The sequence below is a fragment of the Eucyclogobius newberryi genome, unplaced genomic scaffold (genome assembly GCF_026437365.1).
Source record: "Eucyclogobius newberryi isolate DKJ021-1_F unplaced genomic scaffold, fEucNew1.0.hap1 SCAF_21, whole genome shotgun sequence".
In the NCBI taxonomy this organism is placed as follows: domain Eukaryota; kingdom Metazoa; phylum Chordata; class Actinopteri; order Gobiiformes; family Gobiidae; genus Eucyclogobius; species Eucyclogobius newberryi.
The window spans coordinates 16254555-16271038 of NW_027315846.1; the positions used below are offsets into that span (position 1 = coordinate 16254555).

General features: G+C 40.3%; 1 protein-coding gene across 2 annotated transcripts in view; it reads left to right on the forward strand.

Moving 5' to 3' along the window:
• sntg2 (syntrophin, gamma 2) overlaps positions 1-16484 on the forward strand; it is a 76526-nt gene that overhangs the window by 45206 nt on the left and 14836 nt on the right. For both annotated transcript variants that reach the window (XM_072457562.1, XM_072457563.1), the window contains exons 9-12: positions 2285-2409; positions 12994-13123; positions 14521-14559; positions 15505-15621. In XM_072457562.1, the coding sequence (XP_072313663.1) occupies positions 2285-2409; positions 12994-13123; positions 14521-14559; positions 15505-15621 (411 nt within the window). The remainder of the gene's footprint in view (positions 1-2284; positions 2410-12993; positions 13124-14520; positions 14560-15504; positions 15622-16484) is intronic.

The window sequence follows — 16484 nt, forward strand, 5'->3', positions numbered from 1 at the left end:
GTCCTTTCCCGTCCTCTGCTGTCCTCTGCTGTCCTCTACTGTCCTTTACTGTCCTCTGCTGTCCTTTCCCGTCCTCTGCTGTCCTCTACTGTCCTTTACTGTCCTCTGCTGTCCTTTCCCGTCCTCTGCTGTCCTCTGCTGTCCTCTGCTGTCCACACGTGGCCTGATGACAGTCAGCACTTGTTTGGGTCGAGCTCTTGTCCTCTCGGCTGGACTTGCCTGTTCTTCCAGTCGTCTCTTTTCTCTGGAGGCGTCGCAGTAATAGAATTCAGTTTGTGGAAACCATTTTCAGCCGCCCCGGATTAAACTTTCCTGAAAGTGAATTCAATTTGTTTTGTGCTAAGCTGTATTGACATTTTCTGTCATTGTAAAGACCACTTAACGTGTGTCGTCTTTGTTATTTGGTCATCCATCCATCACGCTGTTTTAAAGCTCTCAGGACTTTGTTATCAGCAGAGTTCAAATGTGACTGCAGAGCTCCTCTTCTGTTCAAATAGTGTTGACCCTGAGGACAATTCTGTCAACAAAAGCTGTAAAGTGTTGATTTGTCCTGGAATAAATACAAGCTGTGAATAATTTTGTAAAACAAGTGGTACATATTTTGACCTTTTTACATAATAATAAATGCACATTATTTAGCGTGGTTCTGTCACTGTCTGAAATGATTGTGAGCTTGTGAAACGTTTACAGCAAATTGAGATCAAAAGTGCTCTGATTCTGTCATTAGCTGGAGGTTTTTTACCATTATTTTAGCGTTGTGCCAATTGTCGACCAATTTCAGAAACCACTTGTGTGTGAAGAGGACTTTTTGTGAATTGATGGACCAGTAGAGAAAAAAAAACATGTTTTATCACTGCTTTGAAACTGTATCTGTGCTTACATAGGAGCACATCTATCTGACTGCACATCTAAAGCACATTTCAGCACAGAAAAAAACGTTTAAAAATATGAATGATAAACAACCTTCATATGTGTTGGTCGGTACATTTCCCCTTGTCAAACTTCTCACCTCAGATTAACGGAGTGTTGTGCTTTTCAGAAATCTATGATGTTTTTCATTCAATGTGATATTTCTTGCCTTGCATTTTTGTTGATGACTGTTTTTGATACGGACCACCTGTCAATCATGCTCCTTGGAGATTACAGAAACACCAGACTGATGTCCATCTTTATGAAAAGATATCAAAGACGTCATTCTGGATTTTACAAGCAACATTTCCCCCACCAGATTTCACTAATATTAATTATTCTTTGTTTGAGTGAATGGTAGTTTGACAAATAAAAAAAGTGTAACAGGGATGAAGAATGTATTTCTTTTTAAACTAGTTGTATTTTCTTTCTATTGGGAAACTAATGCCTGTATACATTTCATGAAAATGTCTTCGTAAAAAAAAATATTGTTGCATTACTGTATAAAGCCGGTGTGGACAGTATATCAGAATGTAATTGTGAATGTTGATTTGAAGGTATGCAACATTTATTTAAATGTTTGTATTATATATTTTTTCAAATATGCTTTATCATAAGAATCAAGTTAAAACAATGAAGACAACAACATTCTGCCTCAGGTGCTCTCCCCCTCAGACATTTTGCACTTAAGAAAACCAATAACATGTTCAAATACAGGTGAAAATGATTAACTTCCCACCCCTTATTACTCATTGCTTAATAAATAATATGTTATACCTTCCATTTCAAAAAGTATATAAATACAATCAAAACATTTTTTCCCCCTATTCATTACAATAATTATATTTTAATGCACAATAGTATTATCCTTCTTGTATTAATTAGCATTTTCAGCACTCTAATATCTCCACAAACCACAAACTGGAGCACGAAAGCTACAAAACATACTATCAAGTATATCGTTTTTTTAATAAGAAAAAAAAGAGTTCTGCTACAAAAAGAGCCCATTAAAAAAAACATGACAAAAACTTGATATTTCTGCACTTTTGTGACAAACACATTTCTGGTAATTAAACCTCAACTAAACTAAAGACACATTAACACATTTATTTTTTCAATATCGCCCACCCGTATTAAAAAGTCCATGCAATGCAACACTATAACACCACAACACTCACATCTTACTTTTGGAAACTGCAAGAACCTTTAACTTTCCCCCACATTTTTGTGTCAGAAAGCTTCTAAACCAGGTCAAGACGGTGACGGGGAAAAGCTCGGCTCCCATGCAGGGCCCACATCTTTAATGATAAGACGGCTGCTTGGCTGTGGGAAGGCTAACCTCATTGCTTTCTGCGCGTCTGTTCCTCCACAACAGGCTCCCTTGCCTCCGTCGCCCTCCGCTAATGAGCCCAAGTACCAGAAGCGCTGGCTGGACGACGTGTGCCTGCCCCTGACCATGGCCCGGGTCTCCAGATACAAAGCAGGCGCCGACAAATTAAGGTAAGGGCTATTCCAAGCGCGATGCCGTTTCAACCCCAAGGTCCAATCATCGGCGGGCGCACTTGTTTGGTTTAGGCAGAAAAGCACTTTCCGTTTAATGCCAATATCTATGCGCGGACATAAACGGCGGGAGAAGGTCACCAGGAGGGACCGGGAGGGACAGCGATGGCAGGAACAAGACTCTATACTTGTAAAAGCGTTTGATTATTATGCCGGCCCGGCTCCTATTGATTTCCATGTGCGCAGTAGTTTTATAATTGTTTCCCCTCTTTATAAAAGCCTTTTCAATCAGGGCTTGGAGCATTATTAAATCAAGCATTTGCCAAATAGAAATGTAATAACGCTGAGATATATTTAGTCGGTTTAATATTTCAGATGATTCTGTGTTGTATATTGAATAATTATTTTTGCTCAGTTTATTTTGGGATTAACTGGATCATCTGGGAAAACTGCTCTGAGATCGAGTCGGGTATTTTTAGCGTTGCATTTAGGAATTGATCCACAATATAAGGACACAAGATGTACCTCAATCGTATAGAATGCGCGACTTGAATTACATGTTCTCTACAAACAACAACACATATATTTTCAGTATAAAAAAAACCCAAACAGAACAAAATGTTGCCACCCCGAGTAACTTTTTTTTTTTTTTCAAAGTGAAAAAACATAAACAAACAAAGTATGTCGGAGTGCTGTTGTATATATAATGTATGGTAAAATAAAGAAAATAAGGATAAGGAAGTGTGATGATTTCACGCTTTTTTATATTCGATTACTTTTAGAGAGAGTAATCAGTATTCAGCATTCAGATTATTATTATTATAAAGTTATAACTGGCTTTGAGGCATCGAGCACAAAACATAATTTAACATTGTGACGTCTGTATATTTTTACACATTATTTAAACTACATTCCCTCACTGTTGTCTTTCCAAAGTACTTTTTTTATGTATTTGTTTTCTCCAGATGCAAAGCCACTCGACATTTTAAACGACTTGCTAAATGTGAGTGCAGTATTGTTGAAATGTCTGTGGTCACAGTAAACATTTCAACAATATATCCAGATTTGACAAATATTCATAATTATTGACACATTGACTAAATAAACATAAAATCCTGAATTCACTTTCATTTATCTTAAGACCTCCATTCCTCCAAAACTAAATAAAATGGCACTTTACTTGTCGGTTTAATTGTTTGGAGTATTTATTCAATTGAAATGACTCATTTTTGCTTTAAAAAACACCCAATATATTATGATTGTTTTATGTTCTTACAATTAGAATGTATTATCACAATTATTAATTAAGCTTGACATTTATGAGACCAATAATATCATAGATGGATAAATATAAATAGCAAATAAATACTTAATGTGGAAAAGTTGGTTGTCAATTATTAATCATGTTCTTTGATCCAATCCATGTTATTTCTATAGCACTTTTCATAAACAAAAACAGTGTCCAAAGTGCTGCCAATACAAAAGATGAAATAAAATTAAATAAAATAATACAAAAATAAAATAAAAATATAGCCGCAAGCGGCAATGATCGGCCCTCGCTACGCCGCCGCCACGCCGCAAGAGGAGGGGGCGCTAACGCGCCCCAATTGTCCTTTTATTACGCCTACTGCTGAATCTGTGACGCTGTCACATCTTCTCCCCTTTGTTTCACCATCAAAAAGCAATTTTATTTTGAATTCTTGGCAAAATGTGCGGCTTTGCCGCACAGACACCGTGACTCTTTGAATAAAATGTGGATAACTTTTGATGGTCCACCCCTGAAGATGAGTCTCACCAAATTTCAGGTTAATATGTCTAACGCCCTAAGAGGAGTTTGTGAAAGTCTAAAGTGTAAACATGTTCTGGCGATTTCCCCATTGGAATAACATGGAAGGTTTCGGTCATCGTTACGGCAAAGCCATAACAATTATGACATGGGTCTCATTGACTTTTCTGATGGGGATGCCAAAATTGAGTTGTGTGTCAAATTTCATATAATTTCGCAAAACTAAATATTTAACCTCCATATAAAATCTGTAGGGGGCGCTGTGGCTCCAAATTAATTTATTTCACTTCAAGTAGGTTTAGGGCAAAGAGTTTAACAACTGATTCTAATTTGACGCAATTCGGACTTTATCTGCGCAAACGGCAGAAATGTTAAATTTGGGAGATTTCTGAAATTCTTGCTACAGTTTGCGGCTTTGCCGCACAGAGACCGTGACAGGTATCAATGTAATTTGGATAACTTTTGATGTCCCACTCCTCAGTAGCATTTTCACCAAATTTCAGCTTTTTAGGGCCAACACCCTGGGAGGAGTTTGTAAAAGTACGACGTTTGGAAAAACTCCGAAGTCATGTTTAGCCATTTTTGAAGCAATATGGCCGACATTTGGTTGGGCGGACGGCGTTGCCGTAATAATATTTTTTACTTCTCTTGTCACCATCTACCTCTGCACCAAATTTCATGATTCTATGATCAGATTTTTTTTGGGTCATTTCCCATCTCTCAATGCATTTTTGGTACATTTGGGGGCGCTGACGCGCCAATTTTTTTTATTTTAGAAAAGGGAAATAGCCAGAATGTAGAGAGGCACGATTTTTAGAGGTGTGCAAATTTCTGTGACTTTTCGTCAATGTTCACTGGGTGAAAAATAGGGGGGTTGGTCCCGAGAAGAAGAAGAAGAAGAAGAAGAAGAAGAAGAAGAAGAAGAAGAAGAAGAAGAAGAAGAAGAAGAAGAAGAAGAAGAAGAAGAAGAAGAAGAAGAAGAAGAAGAAGAAGAAGAAGAAGAAGAAGAAGAAGAAGAAGAAGAAGAAGAAGAAGAAGAAGAAGAAGAAGAAGAAGAAGAAGAAGAAGAAAGAATAATATTCCGATGCGAAAACAATGTTTCCCATTTTCCAAATATCATAAACTATACATTTTCGGAAAGCGCTCGCGCTTTCCTACCTCATGGTGTGGGTCCCTGGTCACTGACGGGTACTTTCGTTAATTTTGAGTGGGCTCCGCCCACTTTGTGTTTTTGGCCCTCTATACAGTAATAATGTTCATTTTTTGCATTACATGCTTATATGCACGGAACATGCAAGAGATGGGGAACGTATTCGTGAGGTACTTAGCGCAAATGAGTGCTTTATATGGGGATGACGACCGCTTCGCGGTCGTCATCTCAATGTAAAGTGCTCGTTTAGTGCGCACTTTTGCACGGGCTTCGCCCGTTTACAACGGTAATGTTCCATTTTCCTACTACTAATTAGTATGCACGGGGCGTGCATGAGTGAAGGAGTGCGTTAGTGAGTGTTTGGAAGTGGGCGAGCGCTTCGCGCTCGATTTCGTGCGCACTACGTGCGCACTTTCGCAGCCGTGCTTCGCACGGCCTTACGAGATTAATAGGCCTCTCGCCAGCTTGTGGCGCTCGGGCCTAATAAAGCTCTGTTTCTATACTAGCCTTATTTAAAACACTACTAAAACTAGTCAAATCAAATATAAGCCTGGAGGTGAATGTGATGTTCTTCTTGTCAATAAAAATAAATAAGATTCAAATCTGAGGTGAGGAGAAGCTCTGTGGGTCTCAGCTGGTCAATTTGTGAACCACCTTTCACCAAATCAAGGTTAGTTTTCAAGAGCACATTAGCAATTCTGGTACTCAAGCTTCTTCCTTCAGATGGGCAAATTGGAAAACCACAATCATTTGGGGGAAAGAATACTCAATCTCAAGCATATACATCAATACATTTCAAGAAAAATGAATGGAAAGATGTAGTTTCTTATTTCCTGCTATATTTTCAAAACCACCAACAAAAATAAGCTTTTGACCATTTGTATTTATTATTTTTATATTATCTTGTGTGTTTTGAATTGTTTTGACAGACTCATGACAAAACGGTTGTCTAAAATATGACCTGCATTTTGTGTTGACATTATCACTTTAAATTACTTTCTAAATGTTTTTCTTCCTCCAAAATTCAACTCAACAGTGGATATAGGTTTTAGAATTAGGTTTTGTTTAATTTCTTTGGATTTTCAACCAACAAACAGAAGGAGGTCATTTATGGTTCACAAAACTTTTATTTAGCACGATATTCCTAAAACTAAATTTGAGTGGATTTCATCATAGAACAGTAAAACATTTTAACTCATTATTTTGTTTTATTTTTTCGTAAAAAACTTTGCTTCTTTTTATGTTGTCCTGTGGTGCTTTTTTTGGTGAGCCGAAGATTAATTTCTACCTCGGAGGGCTAATTAAAGCTATTCTATTCTATTCTATTCTAAACCTGTGTATTTTCCATTCGTGTTCGACTGTTCTAATGCTCTGGTTCAACAGTCGCCATTACGTTCCAAAACATCATTAGGGCTCGGCTGTGATTATAGTTATTTACAGCTGCTCTTCCTGCCCGTCCAAGGCTAACTCATGCACAAGTGCAGTCAGCGGGCACCATAATATTTGATAAAAATGAAAAAAATTGTTCAGACTGAAATGTGCTCCATTGTATAACCACACTTTTTCATCTCAGACTGAGAGAGAAAACCGACTGAATGGAATAAAGGCCACCCTGATCCGTGCAGGCGTCACAAAAATGCTGCTGTACTTTTCCAGAGAGGTGTAATCTACCTAGAATGTCTGAAATAAAAATGTTCTGTGATCTGCATTTTCAAATTTATCATCTGCCACTGTAAAAAAAAAGCATCTATAAAGGTTTGTGTTGATATGTTGCTGAGCAAGTGCATACTCTAAGTGGCCACTAGAGGCTCACGCCATTCAAAGTCCTGATTTATAAATCATTCTTTTGTGCTTTATAGACGCCACCTGCTGCGTATGTGAACTCACGTCACGCCCTCGCCACACCTCCAGAACGCCACAAAAGGGCCATGCAAAGTGACTTATGAATGAGATTTACCTAAACATGAGTCGATAATCAGTGGGTTTTAATGAGACACGGGGGACAGAGAGGGCGGGGCTTTGACAAAAACAAATAAATGTAACTTATCCCTCTCAAATGAACCTATCAACGATCAATTGGGCTTGACTGACCAGCGTCTAGGTCTGTATTTATTCATAGTCCGCCCTCTAATATTATTATGTTCCAAACTTAAACCTGTGTCTATGCAAACCCTCAGTCCTCCAGGAGAGTTCCATTGCAACAAAAGGCTTGAAAAATGTATCCTTCGGACAAGGTTTTGAATCCTCCAGATGAGTTGGCCTACTTATCGATTCCTTTGATACAAATGTATCTCAATAGGCCAGGTTGGGAAATATGCCTAAAAAGTGCATACCAACGTTTTATAGCCAAGATCACAATTCAAATAACAGACGTATTGTACAAAACTTCAGACCATGGAATGACCCTCATTGAAAATATACCTGGAGTTGTATTTTGCTTCATTCACAAAACAAACTTAACTCACCAATATGAATTGAACTGCAAATGCCCCCCGGCTCCTCCTCTCTTCCATGCTTCATGAAACAGTAGAACCGCGCCACATTTTTACACTCATTACTATTCACAAATAGTCAAATCTCCTCTCTTCTCTGTAAAGCTTCTATGTAACTGCTGCTGATCAAACATCTCCCGTGCTGTCATTACTGTCTCGTCAGCAGGCAGCAGAGGAAGTGCTTTCAGGGAGACACAATCTCTCGGGATGCTTTAGGGGTTGTCTGTCCAGCTCTCTGAAGGAGATCTAACATTTCCCTGAGAGTGATCCACCAGGCAGCTGTCCATAGCTTTGATTATCTCTTTATTGGCGTTACTTTCATCACCAGCCCTGTGCCTTTATCACATGTCCACGCTAAGCACAAGGAAGAGGAGGATCAAGAGGCGCAAATCCCACATGACGTGACACGAGATTGGAGTCACTCATTGGAGTATATATATATATTCATCACCTGCTTCTTCAACTACATCTGTCTTGCATTTAATCATTTACAGATGATTTGTAGCCCAAAATAATAAAGTTATGGCTTGGCTGCCTCACCTTTGTAGGGTAACATACTAGTACAAGTACTGTAAGGTTATGAATGTCCACTCACTTGTGAAGGAGGGGGGCGGCATTCAGGTTTGATATTGATTAAAGAATTGTTCAAGAATTCAAACATGGCACACTGCATAGGTGTGGGTAAGTTTGAATCGTATTTTTAAGAGAAGAATGGGGCACCAGCCGGATAATCGGCAATTTAACAACTCTAAAATCAGATATCTAGATTAATTAATTAATTAGAAATTAATTTGCTCGTTGATCTAAAGGTTTGAGAACGTAACCGTGACATTGACCCCTTTTCTGGAAATGAAAGAACATTTAACCAAATGTGGGTTATGAAGATTTAATGACCAAATAATTAAACAGATAAATATGAATTAGGAATATGCAAATGAGTTGATAACAGATGGAAAACACTAGACATGATTGTTCTAGATCTATCTAGGTGTGTGTTAGAGTTAAGTCTAAGATGAAATTCAGCCTGTGAAGTGCATTCATACGAACGGAACCAGAAGCTGTGATCCTGAGGAGACGGGCCTGCTTGAGGTCCAAGGGCCTACTTGGGGTCCAAGGGCCTGCTTGGGGTCCAAGGGCCTGCGCGGAGTCCAAGGGCCTGCGTGGAGTCCAAGGGCCTGCGCGGAGTCCAAGGGCCTGCGTGGAGTCCAAGGGCCTGCTTGGGGTCCAAGGGCCTGTGTGGGGTCCAAGGGCCTGCTTGGGGTCCAAGGGCCTGCGTGGAGTCCAAGGGCCTGCTTCGGGTCCAAGGGCCTGCTTGGGGTCCAAGGGCCTGCGTGGGGTCCAAGGGCCTGCGTGGAGTCCAAGGGCCTGCTTGGGGTCCAAGGGCCTGCGTGGGGTCCAAGGGCCTGCGTGGAGTCCAAGGGCCTGCTTGGGGTCCAAGGGCCTGCGTGGAGTCCAAGGGCCTGCTTGGGGTCCAAGGGCCTGCGTGGAGTCCAAGGGCCTGCGTGGAGTCCAAGGGCCTGCGTGGAGTCCAAGGGCCTGCGTGGAGTCCAAGGGCCTGCGTGGAGTCCAAGGGCCTGCTCTGGAGCTGGGCTCTGACGTTGTCTGGCCAAAGAAGGACTGGATCGGTTCTGCGATCTGCGTTCTCCTTGGCTCTGAGGCGTTCTCCTTGGCTCTGAGGCGTTCTCCTTGGCTCTGAGGCGTTCCCGAATGAAAAGGCCGTCGTGCTGCTCCACGGATGTGGCTGGTAAAAGGCTGTGGACTTGAAAAGTTGCAAAAGGTCCTTGCTTGATTTTGCGTGATGCAGCATCAATCACGTTTTAAAAAAAACGGGCACAGGTTTCTTAGTTCCGGGAGGGAACATTAGCTTCTCTTGGAAAAGTCTTTGTCCCGTAGCGTAGCATCGCTCACGCTAACTAGCCCCGAGGCCTCATGGACCCTGCTGGTGGACCCTGGATGGAGGGTCGAGCTTCGAAAGAAACTCTGATGGAACTCGCTCTGGAGCTCGGATGGTACTGGTCTGTAACTCCCTGCTCTTTCCTTTTGTCTTACCCCGCGGGGGTTTTGGCGCCATGGCTTCAGCCAATCAGCATGCACGCTGGGGTCAGAGCTGATAAGGCGACGAGATCTGGCTTCAGCCACAAGAGTTACACAAAAGGTAAAATTGTCCACAAAACAAGTTATGAAACAGTTAAAATGACATGTTAAACACGATATCACAATATGTACATGTAAAGTCATCTGGTGGACACATTTTTGCAATCTGATGATTGTCTATTAAAACCACTAAAACCGCATAGTCTTTCAGCGTTTTAGCGTTTGTCTTGGAGAGATCGTTACTCTGTAATCCAAAAGGAGTCATTTGATGAAAAGTTATTTTCAAAGTTCAGAGCGTCTCTGTTGTCACTATTACATCCTCTTTCTTCTGAGGGGTGTAAAACTCCACACAGGCAGTAGATAACACCTAGCCCGCATTCCTGTCACCATGGCAACAGGGGGAGGACATCTGCATATCCTACACCTTCTTGTTTTCATTGAAATACAATTAGTTTAATGCGTTACATACCACAATGGTAATTAAAAAAAATAAAAATAAATCTCACTGTTGAAGTTAGTTTTCACCACAGAATAATAGGGAAACACTTAATAATAATTACTTTTAATCGCTGTAATAAAGCATGCACAAAGACTTAATTCATAAAAAATTGTAAAAACATTTTATATACCGTAGCTATATTTTACCTTCAAGGAACTCCAAACGATTAAAATCAAGGAACCACTCTCCCATTCACTTACCCAAGGACACAACGGCAGCGATCAAACCAATTTGTTGGCCAACCTTCAGAACAATCTCTCTTCCACTGAGCAACCTGAGCCCCATTCGGAACAAACAAATAGTTTATCAAGAATGATTCAAACTTGGTAACTACTTTATGATATCTAACTCACTTCAAACGCAACACTTGTTTATTATGAATTACAACTCTTTGTTCCTGCTTAATCAAACAAGCATTAAACAATGAAGAGCCGAGCATTACACAGTGCAGTTATTCAAAGCACCACACTCCACACTCCAGTTAGCATTGGAACACTCACTGACCATGATCTAATGCTAAGAAATGTGTCGTTATTATAAAGCGGCACCAATTATAGTTTCTTTAACATTAGAATTTGGTGTCTTTATTAGATCAACATTGTCCCAAAACTGTCTATGTGTTCAAATCAGCTGTTTTTGTGTCTAGTCATCAACCTTGACCTTGAAAACACAGACAACACCCAAACATTTCTTTCTCTTTCGTGTGTAATCCTGGTGTCAGTCTTCCTCAGGTTTCAGTCAAACCCTAAACCGCTCCCATTAGGTTTCACTCCAGCTTCTTGCAGAGACGGTGTAAGTGCCGCTCACCGGGGGATTTGTGAGGCCCGCTGACTCTGTAACATCACAGACCACCTGCCGTGTGCAGAGAGGAGCAGACATGTTCACTTTAAGAGCGTGACATGCCTCTGCTCCTCTCCCCCCACCCCTCACTCTCCTTGTGTGTGAAACAAGCTTGTAACGGCGTCTGACACCATCTTGTAAGCCTTGGTTTGTCGTTAATGTCATATTTTTATTCAAATTTACACTTTGACTATTTGACGTGTGAGGCTAAAAGAGTTGTTAGTGATCGATGGGCTGAGGGGAAATGGCACATTAGCAGGAAAACAAGTGTCATTCTGGTAGAGCATCTCATCAGCAGCTCATCAACAGCCTTGACCCCAGTGACCTCCAGGGCTTTACTCTTGAGTCTTGAGGTTATGATTATGGCAAAAATTACTCAAGTTATAATCTCAAAATGTATCTACCAGTATGTAATATGCACGGGTCACAGTGTGTCCTCAGCATCCTTCAATGCCGCCGGGGAAACAATCTCAAGCATAATATACAAGTCTCCATCTTGAACTAGGCTAGGTAGTTGTACCCAGCAGTGCAATTGTCTATGTTGTTTGTTTTAAGTCATTTGTTATGTCTAACTTGGCTGATGCCAGATGAATTAGTGTATCACTCTTGAGTTCTACATGTTTCTCAGTCTGGAGAGGCTCTCACAGCAAGCTATCTGAATGTTCAAACAAATACTCCACACTGATTGGTTGAAGCGTCACAACAGCAGAAGGAACTATAATAATATTTGGAAGATGGATCTAAGATGGCGGTGCATTGGTCTTTATGGCCTGTGCTCAGTGACACCAAAAAAAGATTTTTCTTCTGCATTGCGTCCTAGAATAAAGCCATGATTGCCGTCGTGAAAAGGGGCCGACGCCTCCTACTGTGTGACCAATCAGCGCATTGCAGGCTAGAGCTGGGGTAGGGCTAATGTAACTGTGAGCAGAACAAGCCGAGAATCAAACCCTTGATCTCCTTATTGGGAGGTGAGAGCTCTAACTGCTCTGCCAATCTTTATAAAGCAATACTAAAAAAAACAGCAAAGTTGACCAAGTGCAGTACATAAAGATAAAACAGTAAAACAGTAAGTAATACAGGGAAGAAATACAACTATTGAAACAGTAAAAGTCATGGTCTCAAACTAGTTAAAAGTTTAAAGCAGTTTTAAGAAGTGATTCAAGATGATTTAAGATGTGCATTCCACATCTTGGACCATCGATCTCCTGTAAGTTTTCTCTTAGACTGAGGAACCACAAGTAGAGCTGGGTCAACTGATCTAAGGGAACGTATCTGACGGTCTGGCACCAGCAGGTCAGAGAGGAAACGGGGGCAAGAGCAACATTTTAAAATCAACTCTGCAGTGTATATGTGCCAGTGAAGGAGAATAAAATTGGAGAAATATGATCATATTTTCGTGAACCTGTCAACAGACCAGAACCTGTCTGTAATGGCTGAAAACGTAAATATTGGCTTATTCCAACATGGAGGACATTGCAATACTCCAGTCATGTTGTAACAAAATAATTAATCAAAACATCTAAATGGTTTCTCGAGAGTATATATTGATTTACTTGATTATATTTGCCAGTAAAATCCATTCAAACATTTTGTTGTTCTCTTACAAAACCAAACCAGCCGTGAGAGCAGGCAGTTTCCCGTCAGCCGTAATGACTCAGGCCTAAGTAGTGTTCTCAATCTGCTGCACGGCTTGTGTCTAATTCCACTTTCTGTGTTCCTCCAGGTCTAACTGTTTTCAAGTGTTCGTCTTGGAAGGAGCCGGCACCTATATTCTTCAATTTTGTACTGCAGCGGAGAGCACCGACTGGCTCCAAGCAATATCTACCAATATCAGTGATCTGACACAGGAGAATGTGAGTCCATCACAACACACAAGACAAGATAGAGCCTTTTTTAGTGCTTTTATTAGAAATACAGCTTATCTTGAAAGGCTTTGAAGAAACAGCTCATCATAATGAGACGAGAAGAAAGATAGACCCAGATATACTATAATTTAACAGGCTGCAAGTAGTTTGTGTTTGAACATGTGGCTAAACAGTGAAATCAACAAGTACACAGAAGAGTAAAATGTTGAAAATGTCCAAAATGAGTGCACATCAAAGAAAGCCTCGGTCGAACCCAAGGGAGTGAACCTAACTGAGCTAAAGCATCGACAAACAAAATTGATTTTTCAAAGTGAGCTTTTAATGTGTCCATGAACACCAACATGTTCCTGCTGGGCTTCTGTAGGTGTTAAAGTGCATATGCTGTGAGGGTGCAGCCTGTAAAATGACAAGAGATTATTGTCAAAATAAAACAAAAAAATCATGTTTTAAGTGCCACATTTTTACATTTACCACTCTTATTTTAGCACTTAAGATCAATAGCTCTAAATAGATATAAAACACACATCATTTCTCATTAAATGTACACTATTTAAGTGCATTGTACCAAGCTGGTCTCTTTTTGATTATTTGATAAGCTTGATAAAAAAGGTTGCATTGACTAATTATGATCATGTCAAACAAACAAGGTAACAAATATTCAGTTCTGTTTAAATACATACAATACTAAATCATACTATTGAAATATAGGACAGACTAAACTGAATCGATTCCAAACCATTATGAAGTCATCGAATGCTCCTCTTGTTGTCTTGTTTATTTCTCGCCCTAATGAAGATGAGATTGAGTTGTGTACTGATGTGTTTTGCCGACAGTACATGATCCTTTGATAATTGTGAGGCAGCTGACAGTGACTGGAGTGTAGCCGGCTCTCATCCACAGTATCACCCCCCTCTACCCCCCAAAAAGAGCCTCTCTCGTAGCTAATTAATGAGTGCTAAGTAGTCATTCCGCCGCGCTCTGCTCCTCTCTCTCATTTCCTTCTATTTCACTTTGATTAACGCTCTGATGATGTGCACGTTACTGTAAGGCCCGCGCAGCTGCCTTCTTTAAAACGAGTCATTTATTCGCGTCTGCATCACCTCGTCACGGACGCACAGTGTGATTGCTAAATGGCCAATCAGGAGGTAATTGTGCTGTGGAGAATTCGACAGAGAACACTTTTGTTTAAACGACCTACAACCTCCAAATAGACCGACACACGTGACGCTGCACATGACAACGTCTGGTGGATTGTGAGTATGTTTTCAATAGAAGGGGAATTGTTGATCTCACTGTCGGCGACATGAATGCGTTCTCCGTTACGCAAGGTGATAAACAGATGTTGCATTTTGTGTGTCTAATATGTAATGTTCTTCTTTGCACAGATAAAGATAATCAACAAGTTCTGCTCCTCAGATGATCAGGTATGCCTACATTAATCTAAATAAATCAACATATATTTGTCACCATCTTCCTGTGTGCAGGTTTAGTGAGAACGACTACTGCAATTTTTATCTTCACTTGTATTAATACAAAAAAAAACACCCAGAATCACAAATCTGCACTTGAAGAATATTGAACCACAAAGCTATAATGTTTGACAAGGATTAAAGGTGCACAATATATCTTTTCCCATGGAGAGTCCACCACTCTCACAGTATGGCATTAAAGTTTACTATTGCATTTATAGAATAAATGATGTTACAGGTCAGATCTATGGAGAGGCCACCCTGCTCGCAGTAGGATACCAACCAAATTTCATCTGTAACTGAATAAATGAAAGATAAATAAGTTGACCTTTAACTGGAAGCAAAATAAACAGAATTCTTAATAAATACAATATTTTGGCTTCAGCTCTTTTTATTATTGTTTTTAAATATATATTTTGTGTTATTCAAAAGTGTATTCAATTGCAAACTATTATCCGTCCAAACAGAGATGCATTTTCTTCTCTTCTAGGAAACAATGCTTTTTAAAACCACTTATTTCCATCTATTACGTTGAGTATGTTTTAAACATGAATAAAGCTGCAATTTTGTTTGGTGTGGGAGCTTCAGTGTGGAGAAGCAATCACTGCTCTGCCTTTCCCACACAATTAAAAGTAGCATTTGTAAAGTGCATGTGACTAATGGAGAAATGGAAATGCCTGCACCTCATCCCTGTTCAACGAGAGCGACTGAGAGCGACTGAGAGCTCATCTGTGGCAAATCAAAGCACAGCGGCTCCACAGTGAAATGTGTGCTGCGCCTTCTGATTTATTCATTCACTAAAGCTGCATACTGTTCAACTGTCCACTTTACAGGACTGTAGCGTTCGGATCATCTTCTTAACCGTGTTTTATTGGTGTAAACGGCATCTTGTTTATGCAGGTGGTCCACATGGGATGGGCCTGTGAGAGTCCCGAGGGCAGCAGCACTGGTGGGACAGCGGCGTTCAAGTTCCTGGCACTGCGGGGGCCATACTTTTTTATATTCAGAACTCCACCGGTAAGAAGAGAGTCATTGAAACTGTGCTGCTTATGTTGTGGACGTCTAGGAACTCAGTCTTGTTACATTTCCGTATTTGGATTAGATTAGAACATATGGATGAGCGATTTGAATAGCTCAACATTTTGACAGTGATTTGTGTTTTTCCTCATGGGAAATATTGGGTGTAAAAAGATTGTCTGAGGCGCTACATTTCCTTCATTAGCAACATTTATGTCTTTTTAACGTTTCCATTTGAGCACCTTGTTTTTTCAGCCGTTTCCATTGATGTTTTCAAGTCTTCACACAATGTTTTAGTGTGAAAATGTGAATGTCCTGATTTCAACTGCACTTTAGCTAAATCGACTTTTTTTTCCTGGTGTAGTGCGTAAAAAGTATGTGTTTTTTTCCATATCGAAGACTAGACCAATCAATTTCCTTTTGCCGCAGATAGATCTGCGCCAGTGAAACCCAAGTCCTCATTTAAAACCATAACAAGCTCTCCTCACTCCCCTAACTTCTCTCAAAGGCACAAGAGCCTCTTCCTCTCAATCTAATAACCTTTTTGCTTCATTGAAATTCATTTGTATATATTTAAAAAGTGCTCCTCCTCCGAAGAAGTTCTTTCTTTCATATAAGAAGTGCTCCAGGTCTAAACTTTGTATGCATCTGTCATTTGTTTAAGATACAATGAATACAGTGAAGGGCTGGCATTTGTTGATGTAGTAAAGAGATGGAGAGTCTGAGGTGGCTGATGCTTTTGTTGCTGTGGAGAAGATGTGGTGGAGGAGGATATAACATGTGGGGATGCATTTATGTTGAATGAAAAGCTTAAGGGGCGCAGAGTGGCATCGGCAGCCGGACGAGTTTACCTTGTCTCCAGT